Source organism: Mesitornis unicolor, unplaced genomic scaffold, assembly GCF_000695765.1.
Source record: "Mesitornis unicolor isolate BGI_N332 unplaced genomic scaffold, ASM69576v1 scaffold1675, whole genome shotgun sequence".
Lineage (NCBI taxonomy): Eukaryota > Metazoa > Chordata > Aves > Mesitornithiformes > Mesitornithidae > Mesitornis > Mesitornis unicolor.
This window is the reverse complement of record NW_010184605.1, coordinates 95,962-115,038: the sequence shown is the minus strand read 5'-3', so window position 1 is coordinate 115,038 and position 19,077 is coordinate 95,962. Positions and strand designations below refer to the sequence as shown.

General features: G+C 40.6%; 1 protein-coding gene across 2 annotated transcripts in view; it reads left to right on the top strand.

Moving 5' to 3' along the window:
- The window catches only part of STAC (SH3 and cysteine rich domain), a 70,513-nt gene extending 51,741 nt beyond the window's left edge, over window positions 1–18,772 (top strand). For both annotated transcript variants that reach the window (XM_010184505.1, XM_010184504.1), the window contains 6 exons: window positions 655–736; window positions 4,842–4,906; window positions 5,821–5,909; window positions 9,606–9,657; window positions 9,791–9,928; window positions 18,674–18,772. In XM_010184505.1, coding sequence (XP_010182807.1) covers window positions 655–736; window positions 4,842–4,906; window positions 5,821–5,909; window positions 9,606–9,657; window positions 9,791–9,928; window positions 18,674–18,772 — 525 coding nt within the window. The remainder of the gene's footprint in view (window positions 1–654; window positions 737–4,841; window positions 4,907–5,820; window positions 5,910–9,605; window positions 9,658–9,790; window positions 9,929–18,673) is intronic.
- The last annotated feature ends 305 nt before the right edge of the window (window positions 18,773–19,077 follow it).

Here is a 19,077-nt window from a genome sequence, read left to right as displayed (position 1 = left end):
CATGATTGACATTTATATGGTACAAATAAAAAATCAAAGTAATTCTAACAACAACATTTGGGTTTCTGTTTTCCCTAACCATGATGACTGCTTAAAAAGAAAGTGAGGGCAGATATTTAAAGACTATCATCACCAACTCAATCACACTCCAACTCCTTCTTTCACAGCATGATAATAGAATTAAAATCACCCTTACATTACAGTTATTTTATTGAATAATATATTCAGGGTTAATAAATTAATAGTCAATAGTTTCAGTTAATGTCCAGTCTCCTTTGTAGACAGCTATTTAGTAAACCTGCAGGACCTACAATATCCCCAAAGTCCGTTCTATTTTATACAGAGAACTGCATCGTTTAACATAATCCTTTGTTCCTTAACTTTCACTTCACTTTATACTGCAGAAATATTTTGTACTTCAGACTGGAAACTTGGCCTGAAGTCTTTTCTGGGCTTTCACTGCTCCCTGTGACGTAGATATTTGTTGTGTATCATCAGATTTGATGTTTTCTGCAATCCCATTAGGCTGACTTGCTCTGCTCTGATAGCATCCAAGTACTACATCCCTCAAGGGCACTTGTGTGGTCTTACTTCACCTCATCACTCACTTTTTTCTGGCTTATCCCATCTCATTTGCTCTTTCTGTCCCTGCAGACAGCTGACCTGGCAGAAGTTCCTGAGGAAGGCGATAGTTCTGCAGGCACCCTTGACATAAGCCGGAAACGGAGCAACAGTGGTGAGTGCTGCCAGGCCAGGATAACATCTTCAGATGTGTAGGCCTGCATACAACCTATTTCAGTTTGGGGGGTTTTTGTGGCATACCCATGTTTTAGCAGCGTTCTGGTTTTCAAAGCGGGAGATAAATGGGGCATGTTGTTGGTGCAAGACTTTGAGGAATGCTTTTTGCCATTCAGATGAAATCCACGCCACCAGTTTTCTTTATTTGTTATGGCCAGACCTGACACTGGACAAGGTTCAAGTCCATTCCTTATCTCCTATGCTTCATGAACATGACTGTAAAATAATCCCTTAATGCTCAACATTGGCAAAGTGGAACAAAAATACTACTTCCTTTCTCTTCCATATGTTTAATTTGTCTCACGTCTCTATATACTCTAACCTCTTTGGGACAGGAAATGGATTGTACAATAGCAATATGTCTGTAAAATATCCAGTGTAATTGCAGCCTCTTGGTACAATTATGGTATGTGCCCAGTAATATTAATAGCCCAATTCCTACTTTGCTGTGCAAAAGTAATGTTTTTACAGCATTGGTATAATGGATTTCAAGACCATCATACCAATGGAGAGCTTACTAATGAAATCCCAGCCACTGAGGGATAGTGTTTGTGACCCTGTTCTTGAATTCGCTCATGGTGAGGGAAGCAATAATTGCAAATGGCTTTGGAGCCCTAAGTAAAACTTCAGGTCCAAACTATCAGAGCAACTTCTCTAACAGCACCTAAAGGTTCTTTCCTGAATCTCACATAAGATGTACACTACAAAAATAAATCACATCTGTTAAACTCACAGTGCTCCTTACATGCTGTTAGCAATTCATGTAGGTGAAATGCCAGCTTCAGCTGTCCATTCCCATTTTATGCTACCTCCTTATTCTTTTTCTCCCTTTCTGGTCCTATCACTTCTCACTATGTTCTATCATTTCCTCCCTCTGTACTTGTGAACATCTCATCTATGTTATCTGCTTTCTCCTGACAATTTTTTCAGGCTTTCTGTCTTGCAAGTGCAGGCTGACCTGACCTGGTTAAAGATAAAGAATTCAGTCTGCTTCACATTGTTTAATCCTGTCCACCTGAGATTAATTTAGCCCTGCTTGAGTTTTCAGAGAACTTTTACTTTTATTGTGTGAAACCCAAAGAAACTTTTTTCTCTGAGATCTGCATTCAGTTAATGCACTGAGAGGCATTCAAGGAACTTGCTCAAAGAGATTAGTTTAAAAACTCAGCATGTGTCAAATCTCCAAATAACTTCCGCGGCACATTAACGATTCCTTTGATCAGCACTGGCTTTTTTACAGTCCGTCCTTCAGAGGCTCAGGTTATAAATTATGCATCAGTCACTCCAAAAATTTTCCCTTGGTAGATTTTTAATAAACTGCCCGCACTGTTTGTACAAGCTATGGAAATGGTAAAATCCTTTTCAGACTATAAGAATCCCTGCTTTTTTTTTCTGTCTGCTGCTGCTAGGGCAAACAAATATGAAAACAGAGGGATTTCTGTTGTGTGGAGATGTGAACTACCTACCTCTATGGGCTTCCGATTCAAGTGCCTCCTAGTAATATCTAGAGACGATGAGCTAAACAGAGATTAAAAATTTAACAAAGTAAATTCAGAATGTTGTTACAGCGTGATTCACCACTCCTTTTTCTTCAGTTGTCCACTGCCTCTTTAGCAGGCAGTTCCACATTAATGCCTTGATGAATCAGGTCCATCCCAGTCCTTTTTTTTGTTGTTGTTCCAGTTAAAAAACTGGCTTCTGCAAATAAGATTTTAGGAAAATGTACATTTGAAACTCTTTGCTTAAAGGGTAACAGTGGAAAAGACACAGCCTGCAGAAAGGTGGAAGGACCCAGCACACGTGTGGACGTCTAATCACTTCTATAGACTTCTATGACAACAACTTCAAGGGAAGATGCTTTCATTCAGGCACTGGCACACACACTATGAAGCAAAGCTTCCTAGTTTACAACTGTAAGAGGGCATACCTAATTTCCAGCCCTTCAGCCTCCTCTAAGCCAGTTATACTCCTTCACTGCTGTGAATTGCCATCTGTAACAAAAGTCCCACAAACCAAAATATACTTTAAGTGATGTGTATGAGCCTGTTATCAACAGGGATTTGAGTACTTTCCCCTCGAGTCAAATACGGGATGTGTTCCCTGCAAACCCAGGTTTGGTGAGCAATTATCCGCAAACACAAGGATACACTCCAGCTCCCTCCCCATCTGCTGGGTCAGGTCCACAGCTTACGAGGCTGTACATTAGTAACTCAGCTTTATTTTCTGTCACCAAGCAGAAATTACTCCAAACATGCTGCTGAAATACTTCTACTTTATCTGGTGAATGACTTTCTGCAAGTCCAAAATGTTCCTGGTCACCCAACCCATTATTCACCAGAACTTTTGCTGTTTGCCTCCCTAAGTAATTTTCCTCTAGATGCAAAAAACAAAACATAGCAATTTGAGTAAGGCTTAAACAGTGACAGATTGTGATGGCAGCATATTACATCCCTTTTACATGGATGTCAGATATGCATATACTCCTATACTAGAAGATGTGGGAAATCAATTTTATTTTTAAGGTTCTCCCTCTGGTGCTCATGACAATTTGCAGGGTCAGAGTTCCTCTACAACAAGACTTGGTGAAGCACCCCAGGTCAGCTGCAGTCAGACCACCTGGACACAACCTGGGGAATTTTCAGGTTAAGTGCTGCAGGTATCAGCTCACAGGCTGTCTTCACATTCACACAGTGGACTTCATGACTTCATGACTGCAATAATGTCTTAAATTTTATCAGTGAACATGTGCTTGTGTGTGCTCATGGATGCATGTCACTTTGTACAAAATCTTTCTCATGCATTACCTGTCTTTGTTATAAGAAAACCATGTTTTTTCAGTGTCTAAGTGCAACTCACTACTACCAAGGAACCTTATTATTTCACTCATAAAAATTCTCAAAGACTCTTTGTTTGGTTGCCATTTACAATGTAGAATAGCAGCAGAAATATGCATTAATGGAAGAAAGGGTGTGCAAGTGTAAGAGCTATGAGGGAAAGAAATTCAGCAGTTTTATGTTCTCTGATACCTTCTTTCCCCTGAACATATGTAACTGTGTCACAGAGAAATAAAAAGAAAATGCGTTCAATCAGCTTACTACTTATTACCATTTTGGAGATTTCCAAATTGTTAGAGACTACAAAATTCAGCTTCTTCTCAAAACACCTGCAGAGGTAAATGCTGGGAGACAATGCTGATGGTTCTAGCTGCTCAAAGACTCCAGCTATTACAATCGTATTTAGACTTTATCCAGAAGTAAGAAACACCAGGTAACTCTTAAAGTGTGAAGGGAGAATTCAATCAATGTAATAAAGCCACCAAAAGAACCGAGGACAGGCATCAGTCAGCTCATGAAGCAATTACAGTGGAGGTTAGATACCAATTCCAACTCATTAGATATCAAGTATGTTAGGTGCTGTGACTGGTCTTATTCTGTGAGTTTCTGATTTAGTAACTTACAAGCAATTTTTCACACATACAGGCCTGTGTCTCATATAACCCATCCTGATTTGAAAGCAATTCAAGTACCTCCTATAAAATCAGAGAGAGAGGCACCCATCCAGTACCTCCCAGGCAGAGACTACTAGAGAGAGAGATCAAAGAAGGCTAACAAAACAATTAGAGATAGAGAGTCAAAGAGGGGGAAGAAGGGGTTTTGCATACAAACTTCCTGTCATCAGGTTTTGCGGGTGCTTTTAAATGGAAATACGGCTCCTCCTAAACATGAAAATACAGCATTGAAGTAGTGGAAAGGCTGCTGGACTTTAAAATAGTAATTCAGTTAGGGACCCTAGGTTCTATTCTCAAGTGCTGTACTTGTATATATGGTTTATTTGTTACGATTGTAAATTCTTCAGGACAGAGGTTGTTTTACGCCATGTGCCAGTGATATATTTGGTTTTGTTGGGGGTGTAGAAGGGTTCAGAGGAGAGCACAAGAGATCAAAGAAGGTAATGGGAAAAGGGAAGAGATTAACAAAATAGAAGTGATCCTATTAAGGTATCTTAAACTACTCCTAAAATATCATGTGTTTGCTTTATTTCAGTGTTTACATACTCCGAAAATGGCACAGAACACTTTGGAGAAGAACCAAAAAGTATACATTCCTCGGTATGGGCATGAATTTTATGAGAATGCAATGGGAATGAGAAGTCATACAAAAGGCTTGTGTTTATGGATAGCTGAGGACCTCGAGTAGGTCTGATGGGGCACTATTCTGGAGAAGCATCATTATCTGAGCACCATGCTCTTACACCTTTTCTGTGCCACTGGCCACAGTTGGAAACAATATACAGGACTGGATGGCTCTTTGGTTTACCCATTATGGTCCCTTTTATGTTCTTCTGTTTGTTACAAATTGATATTGTGAACACAAAAGATCCAGTGGGGAGGCCATGTCATTACAGTAGAACTGTAGTAACATAAAAATCACAGATTTGATTTGGAAAGTTATTTGGGGGTTTCTTTAGGTGTTTTGTTGGTTTATTTTCCCTCCAGATTACCAGTGGAGAAAGGGAAGAGAGAAAGTAGCCAGTCTTCTCTGTGGGAAGCCCCGTGCAAGCAGCTTTCTGATTAAGAAAGTGATTTCCCCACACTGTTTTTTGGACCTGTGCACTGTGCAACTTTAGCTCCATCCACAATGAGGACTGTAAAACAGACACCTTATACAGTGCCACTTATATATTACTGGGCTTGTAAGAGTCATACATTAACACAGAGCAAAATGCAGACTCATTTTTAAGATCTCACCCAAAAGACCAATTTGTGCAAATTTCTGCTTGTGTTTTTTGAAACCTGGAATTTGTTCTTGAGTTTCAGAGAATCTTATTTCTGAATGAAGGTAGTTATGGTCTTAGTGGATCACAGTGTATCTGGGCCATAGTCTTCCAAGGTGTGAAAGCAGTGAGATGATTCCAGCCCATTTATGGGAAGATCAGGCTCTGTTTCCTCAGTCTCTAATGAAGTGAACCAAATTTCTGTCCAGGACAGATATTTACATTTTCTCTTTCTCTTTTTTCTTAAAGGGACCATTTTATAAAAGCACGTTACAAATGAACACCTATGTTGCCTTGTACAAATTTGTACCACAAGAAAATGAAGACTTGGAGATGAGGTAAACGCCCAAAATATTTATTAGTTGATTTGACCTCTGCAAACTGAGGCTCATGTATATGGCTTGGGGAGAGGAAGGGTTCATTCTGATGTTTGTACTAAACACTCTTCATAGAACTATCCACTTGTAGATACAAAGATATTCTCATAGATAAAAAGCTGATGGCCAACTGTTTTGGCAAGGACATGATAGATAAAAAATTTCAAAATCACATCACTTTAGGTGCAAGACAGCTTTCAGGTAGAAAATTCTTGGTTTTCAGTTGCTTCATTTTTTTAACCAGAAGTTTTTAACTAGGAATTCCTCACCAGCTCTCATGCTAAAGCTGAACATTTTACCAGTCCTGTTTGATTTTCCCTCACAAAAGAGAACAATCTCCAGCTGCTCGATGGCAGTGTTTGCACATGAGAATGATGCATTCTGATATTTGCAAAATAACCTTATTAATTATAATTTTTAACATTTCCTTTCTCAGTTCTGCATCAGTTACTAGCACTGCAAGGTCTAATCCAAGACCACTGAAGTGAGAGGACATCTTTTATTCTAGTACAATTAGTTTCACTCATATGACTCACATCTTGCACGGTCTTGCTAGAGCTCTTCTTGTGAAATGTGTCAGCTCTTTTCAAGGCATGCCCTACATCAAAATAGTCATGCACATGCCACAGAATTTAGGGAATTACCAAAGAAATGCCCCTCTCATCAGCATCTCCTTCACCAAAAGCCTTTTTCCTGTTCTCAGCTGTGCCTTCTTATCACTCTGGAACTAATGGGTGGGATATAAGACAGAAATTACAAGCTTCCCTATCATTCTGCTTTGCTGGCATTTCCTGATCATAATTTTAGGAATGTCAGCTCTTCAGGAAATAACCAGAAGGTATGGTGACTTTTAGTGCAACTCGCCAGCTGTTCTGCTTGAGGGATTCCACTTTGCATTGTGCTTCTTTAGAGGCATATTTCAGCTTGAGCGTTTGTTCCATGAAGAGGAACACTGCTCAGACAAGCTTGCACTGCACTACCATCCTCATCAAGAAATAGCAATCCAGAAAACACATCACTCTGCAGAATGCTTCTGTTCCTCATATAGGAGGAAAAAGCAACCTGTGGTCTGCAACTTGAACTGTCATGACAAACAGGCTCTTTCCAGAGACACCAGCCAGGTTTTAGGCTGGTGTTACTCAGCTACAGCAGCATTGTTTGTCCCATGGCCAGAAATTCAGTAATACATAGTAATACATAGGTTAACACCGCTTCATAGGGGACCTCAAATAGTGAATAATGTTGTCTGGTCACTGCAGAGCCAGCCAAGATTCAGCTCAGTTGCATGAATTTTCATTTAACTTAGTTGAGTTGCTGGCAATGGGTTCAGCATAGCAATGTCATCAAGACTGACAAGAACTCTTCTGGGAACCCAAGTCAGGGACCAGCTGGACACTGATCAGCCCTAACAAAATGAAGGCAAGTAGCAGGGAAAGGAGCTGAGCTGGGAAGAAGAGATAGGGAAGATTTTTTTTTTTTATCTCAGCTCAACTCTGAGTGTATTCAATGGGTGGCAGGTTACGCAGCAGAGCAGTGCCAGTCCTGATTTCAGCAGCAACTAGTATTTGCCACATTGATTTCTTCCAAAACAGCAGAAGCAGCCAGACAGTTTTCCAAAGCTCTGGCACAAGTAAATTAGGACATTCCAGTAATATGCTTATTCTTCTTATTCTTCTTATTAAGTAGAGAGTCCTGGAGGCAGCTACCCCCAGACACTGCAACGAATCAAATCAACCTGAATTGAATCAAATTGAATCAAACAGAACAGAATATTTGTATGAGACCTACAATGAACATCACTGGTTGTCTGGCCAGTTCTTGACTGATGAGCACCTATCTTGCCACCTACTGAAATCTAGAACGCTAATGCAGAGCAGACAACTTATCTGGGGTTGTGATTTCAAAAGAAAAAGATGAGACCTGAGAGTGATTTCATCCAGTAGTAAATTCCAAGCAAGTTGTCTCCTTTCGGGGATTAGCAGCCTAAGTCTAGGAAGCAAGAATAACATAGGACCAGCTGGGACTTCTATTTGGAAGCTTTTTTGGAGATTAGAGACATCTATGTTAGCTCTGTGGTAAAAAAAAATCAGAAAGCAAAATCTGCAGGTCTTGAATCTAAAAATCTCAGTCCTCAGACCACTGACATGGTGAGACTTTAGGTTCAGTTGCCATTTTTTTCTGACAGCCAAATAAATATATATTTTATTTATTTTAAAATTATTTTTCTAATAACTAGACTGAAGGGTATTTGGAGGATGGGGCTCTCTAGAGCCTTCTTGTTGAAAGTGTTCTTACTTGCAGTGTAAGGGCTTCAGTGATGTTACAGCCTATTCACTTTGAAGTGGTGAGATGGACTCCCTCAAAACCTCTTTGAGTATTTTCTATTAAATATTAACTAGAATAAGGGACTCAGATGTCCCTTCCCATGGAAGAAATCTTTTACCACTGAGATAGCAAGTTGTCCTTTTCCTCTAGCTTCCTTTCTCACCTCAGCAACATTTAATTAATCCAAGCACATTGCAACAGCTTCCTGAGGAAGGGTTGAGGAAAATCCTACCCTGTTTGCCCTATTGATAATGCCTTCCTGTGAAAGATATAAAATGCTGGTTCAGATTGTGCAGTGTTAAGAGACTAAATCGCTGATTCTTCAGTTCTCAGCAGCAGTAATAACCACTGAACAGCAGTGGCCCAGCACCACTCCTACCTCCAGCTGCATCCTAGACATGTCCACATGTGTGCTCCAACAGAGCCCATTAAATTGGACCCATTATCCATCACATGCGTCAGATGCATTTGCAAGCTCTTGTGCTAATATCTCAACAATACATTGAGCCTAACAGGGTATGCAGGGAAAGCAGAATAATCAGGGGTCAACCATTAATTTTATTAAGATCAAAGAAATGCCTCTTATCAAGCAGGCAGAGCTTTCTGAGGTTAATCCATTTGGAAATGGGCTGTCACTTGCTTTCTACAATGTGGTGCTATTGTAATTACATAATAACATGATAAAGTGCTACCAATGGGAGGAAGGAAGTCAAATAACTGTTCAACTACCTGCTCAAAATCAGCTGAGCACATTTAGCTGTTAGCATTTCCAAACGAATTATTCTCCTAGTTCTGCTTTGGAACTAGTCAGCTGGATGCTGATACTTAGCAATTACAGCCCTGCACCACACATTATAAAGGTAAATATGTCCCATTCAAATAAAAAATACTTTCCTGGGCAGAATCACATCCCTGCTGACTAATTGCCTTTGTCAATTAAATAGAACTATTTTCCTGCTGCCTTTCTTCTGCAATCACAGCTTGAAAACACAGATGATAAAGTAGTGTGTCCCAACAATGTGAAATGTCTTAAGTAACAAGATAATGCCTGTAACAAATAGGGACTGTATTTTATTAAATATATTTTGCTTCTTATTAAACAGGAAGCAAAAAACACCGTTCACAGATGTTGTCTCAAAATAAAGATCTAGCCCCATTGTAGAGAGACTTTTTCTGCATTACCATGTATGACTTAAGAAAAACTTGCTGCTTCTGTCTATGCTCAGATAAAATAACCAAGGAATGACCACCTTCCTATTAGAAGGTAATTGTGGAAGCTAATGCAGCATAACGATTCAGAGCCATCTTAATCTACTTCTCTTCTAATTACAGGCCAGGAGATATGATCACTCTTCTGGAAGACTCCAATGAAGACTGGTGGAAGGTATATGCTAATTATTTTATATCTATCATCTGCTTTACTTCCAAAGGGAAAAAATGTGTTCTTTTCATTACTGAACTTGTATTAAAGCTACTAGTGTTAATGACATTCTTCTATCAATATGTTTTCTCCATAGGGGAAAATTGATGACAGAACTGGATTTTTTCCTGCTAACTTTGTTCAAAAAGTGCAACATGATGAGAAGATTTACAGGTGTATCAGGACATTCATTGGCTGCAAGGAACAGGGACAGATAACTCTGAAAGAGAACCAGGTAAGTCCTCCTGTGCCGGTTCCCCACCAGACTTGAGTATCCAGTCTGACCAATGATTGGTGGGAAAACTGTGCAAAATGAACACAGACAGATGCTGTGCACTGCAATTTTACTACAAGATTTATTATTTGCATGGTAATAGTCTCTATTAACTAGTTCAGAACAATGTTTGCCATGTACAAGAACACAATCCCTGCCTGACATAGCCTAAATTTTCAGTCTTACAGACTTTCCTAAAGATACTTTACATACTATGCACTATCTTACTGACTTCAGAGGGACATCCCGAAGAACACAGTCTTAAAGGTAGACTTTGTGTGCCTGAAAAATGGGTTGTTTTTCTCCTCACTATGAAAGCTAATCTAATAAAAGATAGTGGCTCCCTCCTGAGACTTTACCTTGTCTAAAGATCTAAACACAGCTCAGTGTTTTGGCCTCAGCAGGACCAGAGTTAAGATAGCACCAAACAAACCTGTAAATCTTAAATTTAACTCTTATTCACCAGTTGCAAAGTATCTTTAATCATTAATTGCTTGTGTCACCACTTACACTCTAAACTAGAATTGCTGCTGTGAGTTAAAGTACACCATGTATAGTGAGGACTCTGTGGATCCATTCCCCCCTCGTACTTTCAGCAGCTCCTTCTACTTTGTGTCATTCAGGTGGATTCACAAGGCAGAAGCCATGGGTTGTGTCTTTGGTCTGATTTTGAATGTGATTTTGAGTTTTTACCAGACGTTTCATACATCCAGCTGTCAAGTATAAGTGCTTGCTGAAGTAAAGTAAGAGAAGGATAGGGCTCAAAACGTCCATTAAGGGACAGTCAGGTTTGTGGCACAAGCGCATGTAAATAGGAGGGTGGCTGATGAAGGGTGACACACAGCCTGGGTTCTTTGACACTTGGATGAAATAGAAAGCTACATTTTTCTCTCTGCATCTTGTGAAGCCCAATGTTCTTCCACCTCATCAGATATTTCCTTTCCTTTGACAGTTGATGTCACATCACCAGAAATTCTTTGCCTTATGGTGCCTGAAAAGCCACTGATTTTAATAAAGTAGAGCAGAAATCAGCATCAGGATGGACTTCGTGGCTATAGGATTTTAACACAAAACTTCTGAAACACTTCATTCCACTGATGGACGATGTTAACTTGTACCTGTGTGGCTGCTATCTTATGGCATAGCAAAACATAAAAGTGCTAACAATCCTTGCGTATACACAGCTTTTCGAGAAAGGCACAGCAGTACAGTAACCTGAATATACTTTAACCTCTGTGCACATAGTACATTGGGCAGCCCTGAAGTTGCTAGAAACAGAGCAGGTGCTTAAATTTTTTGGACCCAGCACCTCTTTTGATTGTTTATATCTGTGCACACAGAGGAAAAATTATTACCAAAGAGAAGCGTAATGAGACCTTTTTGCACCCCTTGTGCTCTAGTATAAGCAATACGCAAGGGCAAAGCTTCTCGTTTTCAGGCATACCAGATACTCTTTGTTAGAAGAGGATCTTGTACTGCTGCTGCAAACAGTGAGAGCCTAGTTTCCAAGTGGACAGGTCTGGGAGCTTCATCTAAACACAAGGGCCTCCTATTGTCCCAATTTCATAATAGGCTCACAGAGGAGCTTGCCATCGGGAGCTCGTCATTGTCTCTGGTAGGGCAGGAGGTAAAGAAAGGGATGAGTCCATCCTGTCTCTCTACTGCTTGCTCTTTTTTAGCAAACTTATTCAGCTTTATCTCAATCCCACACAATTGCTGAGGTTGAATGTGAATGCTGTCAGGTCCCCACTCCATGTGGGAGAGGCTTTAGAGGAAGAAAGAAATAAGTATTTGGTGTAGAACAGGGGCATAGATCAGACTGAACAACAACATGAATGCAGAAACATGAGAGGAAAGGAGTGGAGCAACCAGATACCACTCCACCCCTGCACAATTTATGCAAAAAGGGGATATTCAAGTAGCTTCAAGGGCATTTTGAGTAATTTCCAGGCAGACAGTCACAGCAAAGCCACGGACACTCATCTGCTTCTCACTGTCCTTCCATACAGGGATTGAGCCCCCCATAGTAGCCTCCAGTGAGCACTGGCGGTCTGTGCAGGGCCAACTTCTAGCAGCAGCATGGGGACAGGAGCACAAGGACTCCCAAATCCAGCCTGTGGGACTTGTGCCCACCATGGAGGTCACTGCCTGAATAGCACAATGTTTAAGCACAGCTTAAACACAATGTTTAGCACAGCTTTGCCTTCATTGTGGAACAGCTCTTATTGTGAAAAACATTTTAATTGTTATTGGGAAGTTTTTACTTTAAAATTTTATTGTGTATTTCCAAATTCTTTTTTTTTTCTTCTTTCTTCAGCCATTTCTCTTATTTTCTGTCCTTTATTTCCCTGTTGTTTTCTGTATGAAGCAGAGAGAGGAGTGCAATAGGGTACGCATAAAAAGAAAAAAACAAAACCCACTGTCTGAATGGGACCTCTGGGAAAAGTTTGGCAAAATTATTTTTCTTTTCTTTCTTTTTTTTTTCCTATTTGGGGATTTCTGTGGGATGTAACCAGCTGTTTTAACTGTCTCTGAGCACAGTGTCCAGAGTGCTGTGAGCACAATATGTGTACTACATGCAAAGCACTGTTCCAGATTAGCAAGAAAGGGAGATTATTCATTACTACAAATTCCTGTCAAGTCTCACTTTAGCTAGCAAAACTCATTAACTGGTCTAATAAATTCTTCTGACTGTGGTACAGCAAATTGTCTCCATTTTATACTGTTACTTCACTGGGTCAAATTCTGCAGGGTCTAATGAGAGTCCAGAACTATTCTGACAGCAAAGGCAAGGATGATATACCAACAGAAAAAACTTAGCCAGCGACAATAATATGAATTTTCAGTATATTGCTCGATACCATCCACAGTTTATACTGCAGTTCTCTGTCCCCTTTGTGCCTTATCTGAATATTCCCTGGTAGAGTCTACTCTTGTAAGGCAAAAGGCAATATATTCACATCAACAAAGCCACAGGAATACCTTAAGAAAAGCCTTTTCAGGAAAGCAGAGGTATTTTCAAAGTCTGAAGCACAGTGGATGAGGGCTTTCTCTGGAATCACTTCCCACTTTCATGCCCTGGGAATAACATTTTGAGCTTCAGTTTCATGCAAACCTTCCTGGCGAAACTAATGCTCAAGGAGAGGACTAAGGGGAAAAACAGCACAATTTGCTCACCCGTCTTGAGCAATATGCATGAACAAAGGATCCCTTGAAAATTTCATTATGAAGTATAAAACCCAGCCTGGGAAGGAAAAAGTGTACTAGTTCAGAGACATCAGCATCTTAGAGTTTAGAGTTCACTGACAGATTTTTGGGTCCTGAAACAAATTCAGAAGACAACTGGGCACCAAAAAGCTCAATCAGGAGTCTGTGGGAGGGAGACAGACCTAGTTCCTGACATCAGTAAAGCAAGATAATTAACAGAGGGACCAAAACAAGCCAATTTCTGTGGCTTTCCACTCTTCTGAGCTGTCTCACACACAATACAGGATGCATGATTTCCAACTCTGGTTGATTGTACCATCATTTTGATATATAAAGTTTTCTCCAGTCTGTAACTTCTGCTCTAGCCTACTCAAATTCATTACCACACATTATATGAATGTTTCTTTGCATGGCTACAGGCTCTGATTTGACCTCTTTTCACAAAAGAAAAAGTCACCATTTTATAAAGATATATCAGTCACCATTTTAAAAATATATATCTAATATCAGTGTTTAGAAAAGCATCTCTTAAAATGCTTCTTGCATTTTGGTCATTCTTATTTTTAAAGAAATCATAATAATGTATTGTTTGAATGTCTGTTTTTACTCCTCTTAAAATATCCTACTTAAATAAAGGAAATAATCTCTTTAAAAATAACCTACTCACACCCTTCAGTGCCAGCCTCTCTGACGTCTGTGGTCACACTAATACAAACCACTTCAGAGTTGGATTTTTTGTGAGTAAATAACACAATTTATTTTAAATTGCACAAGTGATCTTGTGCAATAGAAATTACCCCAAACCACGACATTTGTAACAAGACTGGCAATCAGAAACTCTATGTCTCATCCAAATGGGGACTGCGAGTTTACATAAAGGTAAGTGCAACAGATCCATTTTGCAATGGATGTGTTTTATAAATGTCACTGTTGTAAACTACCCTTGTTACAGAAAGCATTTCCCATGCAGCTTCTGCAGTGACTGTAAATAGACCGCTGCTGTTCTGGTGACTACAACCTCCAAACAAGAGCTGTCAGCCTTGCTGTCCCCTTGGCACCATAGCTCAGGGGACAAAATTCCCTCCTACCCCAACACCCAGTCACACAGATTTCAAAAAAAAGTGACTTTTAGGCACATGTGTGTTAGCAGCTATGTGCAGGTCTGATCCAGCCACTCCAAGAGAGCCTTGGAATGGGCTTAAACACATCCCCAAGGTTAGGCTCAACCAGGCAGGATTGCAGCCCAGGTCTCCAGCCCCAGGCGATGCACCTGGCTTCTGTCTTCTGATTAATCTGGGTGCTTTGTTGCTACCTGGCTTTTCACCTTGCTGCCTAGGAATTATGCACATATTTCATCCTGGGATACCCTAAAAGGAGCTGAACTTCTAAGAGCATGAGTCAGCTGTCTTTGAAAATCAGTTGCATCATGGTGCCTTATACATTCAGACTGAAACACTTAAAACACAACCCAGTGCAGAAAGTGGTGGTGTGGTTCTTTATATGCTCCCCAGCCATAAGTGCTGCACTTCACAGCTTGGCTTAAGGGGAAAAGGGCCTTTTTCTAGCTACTTCTGATTTACATTGATGTCAGTCTTGCTGAAGAGGGTGTTTCCATTCATTCAGAGACACTGAGTGAAACACATTTTTTGAAGAGTTCAAAACGTGGGCACAGCCCACTATGCATGCAGTTTAGTCCAGGTCATCTTTAAAACACTAAATAAGTGCCATACAGGCTGATGTTTTTGGTCCAAAAGCTAGTGAAACAGCTGATATAAAACCTGCCATCATCATTTGCACTGTGGCTGAATGGGTAAAAACTGAACTACTTACAATTTCCATCCACAAAGCTCACATAGGCAAGAGCTTCAGTGCATGGGCAGCAGCAGATGCTCTCTATGTCCCTGTGCTGTCACTCTTACAGACAAACAGAAGACTTGAGCTTTCAGACCTCTTGACCTGGCACTGTCTGCAGGCTCCAGGACAGCTCTTGAAACTGTACTGTCCTCATAACCAAATTCCTGTTTCATCAGAACCAGTCTGTGGCTGACAGATGGGTTGAATAGATGGGAGAGAGAAGATAAATGAAAGATAGCTGCAGAAAATTAGAGCAAGTTCGAAGTTGTCCTGGACAAAGAGAATTTGGCACTTGAGCCCAGATTCAAAGCACAGGACTTAGAAGAACAGGAGAGTATTAATGACCATGTAGCTTAAAGGATCATTTCTTAATTGCTCATCTTCCCCATCTGCTCAGGGCTGACTGACGGATAATAAAATCCTCAGGGCGGATGTTGACAAGTTCAGACAACAGTCATAATCCAAACAGTTGTTTGTTTTGTTTTCAGAGTTATGGGGATTTTTTTTTAAACAAAATGAGAATAAAGAATGGGGAAGTGACTTTATAGTATTAGATCCCACAATCAACTATTTCTGCAGATCACTTGATGACTGAGGAATAGCCTCAGATGTGGTTTCTTACCCTGTGGCTTACTCCACTACTGACCTCTTCAGGGTGCAGGGCAGGGGGGAAACTGTCTCCATTTGTGTTGCTACCAACCTTACTGTAGAATGGTTGCTCACTGCCTCACTTACTTTGTCAGCCCAGCAGCCTTCCCCCACAAAACATGCCAGCCTGAGAGGTGGCATTTTAAGCAGTTTCCAATTTGATACTGAAAACTGTGATCTCCTGATGGTAGCTGTGGCACCTTGTGCCTTCACAACTATCAAGTTTGCCATCTGTCACAAGGCCTAGACCTCGGTGACAGCTGATTAATCAGGTGGAGTCCAAAACACTGGATACCACCACGCACTTATCTGGGGTTACTCCTGATTTACACTCACCTAAGAAAGTCAGGAGCCAAATTCCAAGGCTGCAACCTGTGGGTTAAATCCATGGTGGCGCTTACAAAAGGTGATGAGGACAAAAGTGACCAGAGATGGTGTTTGGTTCCCTCTCTTCTGAAACTGTGAAATTTGGAGCAGCTCCAGGGTTTTGCAAAGCTCCAGCAGCTGCCACAGCCCCAGAGGATCTCCTGGGTCATTTAGGATTAGGAAAGTGTGGAATATTGTGGCCAAACTCACTCTGCCCCCCACACATTCCCTTCCTTGGGAAGGAATGGGAAAAAACTTTGCCAGCATGGGGCTGGCACATGCAAGGCTTAGTGTATTGATGCAAGAGAATTTCAGCTGGAATTTGGGAGAATTCAGATCAGTGTATTAGTATGCAGAATGAGAGAAGTTCTTACAGAAAGGCCTTGTATTTCTCATGCCCAGTGAAGATCTAAAGCCATTGCTATAGCAGAGCATTCCCACTGATAACAAGGAGCACTCACACCAACATCAGAACCAAAAAAAAAACCCTCTAAAAAAACCCAAATCTGCCATCCTTTTTCCCTCCAAATATAAGGAAAACCAGTGTTTGGAACGCTTAGTAATTTTCTTTTGTCCACAAATCATTCTGCTGACAGTACAAGACATCAGGGAAAAGCATTCTGTTCTCGCAATATGTTCAGCACAGGACCAGAGGTTAAGCAAGAAATGCAGCATGGCAACTGAGCAGTGCAGACCTGCTGGAGGTCTCTTCTGGAGATCTGACTGCTTTTGGGGTTTCTTTCACCCATGCAAAAAGATAGAGGTCTTGAGGACATCTTTAGTTAGGAGGAAAGCACAGTGTTAGAGTCAAGCGTTGCTTTTAACCAGCCAGGTTTATTTATAGAGAAGCTACAAAGGCTCGTTTTCCCACGCAGCATCAGGGATCAACCAAGAAGGGGCATCTTTCAACTAAGATGCTCTTTCCCACGCTTGGATATGCTTCACTATCCTTAGTTTGGTTCTTCTTTGCAGGGTTTTTTTTTTCCTCTTATTGAAATTTTCATAGTCTTTCTCAAAGACATGGACCAAAATCTAGCAGTAGTCAGAAACACCTTTCTGTGTACATGTGCTTTACACTTCTCTGCTTCGAATGGTGATGTGACTGGAGAGGGAGCAGCTGCTGTGCGAGGGATTCGTGACACAAATGATCTTGGCTCTTTTGCAGCAGAACCTAAACTATTCCATACCTCTCCCACGCTTTCTGTGTGATTTAGCCCAAACAACATTACCTTATTTTTTTAATTGCATGTCAGTTTTAAGTGCATGTGTGCTCAGTCATTCTGCCCTAGGAATCCAGTTCAGTTAGTGTTAAGTAGGTAGCCTAAGTAAGAAAATTAAGGAGTCCATTTGCTTTCCAAAATTTGTTTGCAGGTACAGAGACTGGACCACTTCTGGAGGTGACAAATATGAAACAGCTTCATTTCCTTCTTATGGTCTTTCATTTTTCTGGCAGCATCAGTGTTGCTAGTAAATTTTATGTATGTAACAGCAGGAGGACAAACTGGTCCAGGATTGAGATGCTGTATTTAGGTATAACCCGTCCATAACAGTCATGCTGTAATGCATTTAGCCAGGGACGTTTTAGAGCCATTTTTATTCATTTCATACCCTCTGAATTATTGTAATTAAACACTGTAAATATCTATCAGACAGAACCTTTGTGATTGTTAGACCAAACAGAGGACTGAAAACCTGGCACTGACATCAAGAGAAATCAGTGAGTTGGTCTCAATAGAACCATCAGTTTTCTAGCTATTTTTTTAACCTTGTTTGATAGTAGGAAACAAACAAATCCTTGGCACAAATGTTTGAAAACAATTATTTTGTGTGGCTCCGTGCTCAAGCACCCAGTCTAAAGTACCAGTGACACTAGGCTGCCAAATGGCTTGGCTATAACCAACAGTGACTCAGGATGGGCCCTGAAGTGGAGATTCTTGAGATCACAAAGGTCTTTAGGAAATACAAACCTTTACCTTGATGCAGTGTTTGTGCTGTTGTAAAGACCATATGGTTTCACGATAATTGCCTACATTCAAAGTAGGTGTTGTGCAAACACACTTGTAGAGCTGGATTCAGATCAAATACTTTGGTATCCAAAACAGGCACAGGCACCTGTAGGTGCAAGGGCTGGGTAAATAACATAACACACTGCTCATCTGAGAAGTATCTGGGCTCCTTAAACATGCAAAAGAGAATATGCTTGCATGCAGATCAGCTGCTACAAGTGGCCCACCTTGGCATCTGATTCCTTTTCACCACCAGCTGTTGAGGGAGCCAGCTAGCTCATGATCTGAAACACCCAATCCTCTCATACACAGAGAGCTAAATCATAATCATGACAGTAGGCTGAAGTCATAATTCAAATTTCAAAATCTTTGATCTACTACAAAGTTCTTAAAGATTTTAATGTCTCTCATGCATATGTGGCACTTCAAGAAGGCAGAGGGAAATTTAATTCTCTAAATATATGAGTTTGAGTTTCTTATCAAAGCAGTGAGAGTCTAAAAAAGAATTGTTCTACTTACAGAAGTAACTAGCAGGATGTCTAACCTATCTGAAAAATAGCCTGGAATAATTTGTCATTTGATCACGGCAAAGAGTTTATTAGTTTCATACCTTCTTTGCACTCAGATCTGTGTGACTTCTGAAAAGGAACACGATGGCTTTATCAAAGTATACAGCGGGAAGAAGAAAGGCTTTGTCCCCATAGACGTCTTAGAAAACATCTGATTTCAACAGCCCGCTTGCTGCAGTAGGAGCCCTTTGTCGGCAATGCCTGTCTGCCTCATCTTACACTGTGTCAACCCAGATGGGCTGTCTTGCAGATGTTCAGGGAAATAGCGAGAAAACTGCAACTACAAGAAGAAAAAGACATTTAGGCTACCACCGCAACACTAAGAAATAAGAAAAGTGGAATGATTGGAAGAAAATACGGTCGGAAACCACTAGGGAAATGATAGGTCCTTGGAAACTAACAGGAATAAGGTAAGGAAAAGGAAACCTGGGCTGATTTCTGGTGCAAGATGGCTATTGCA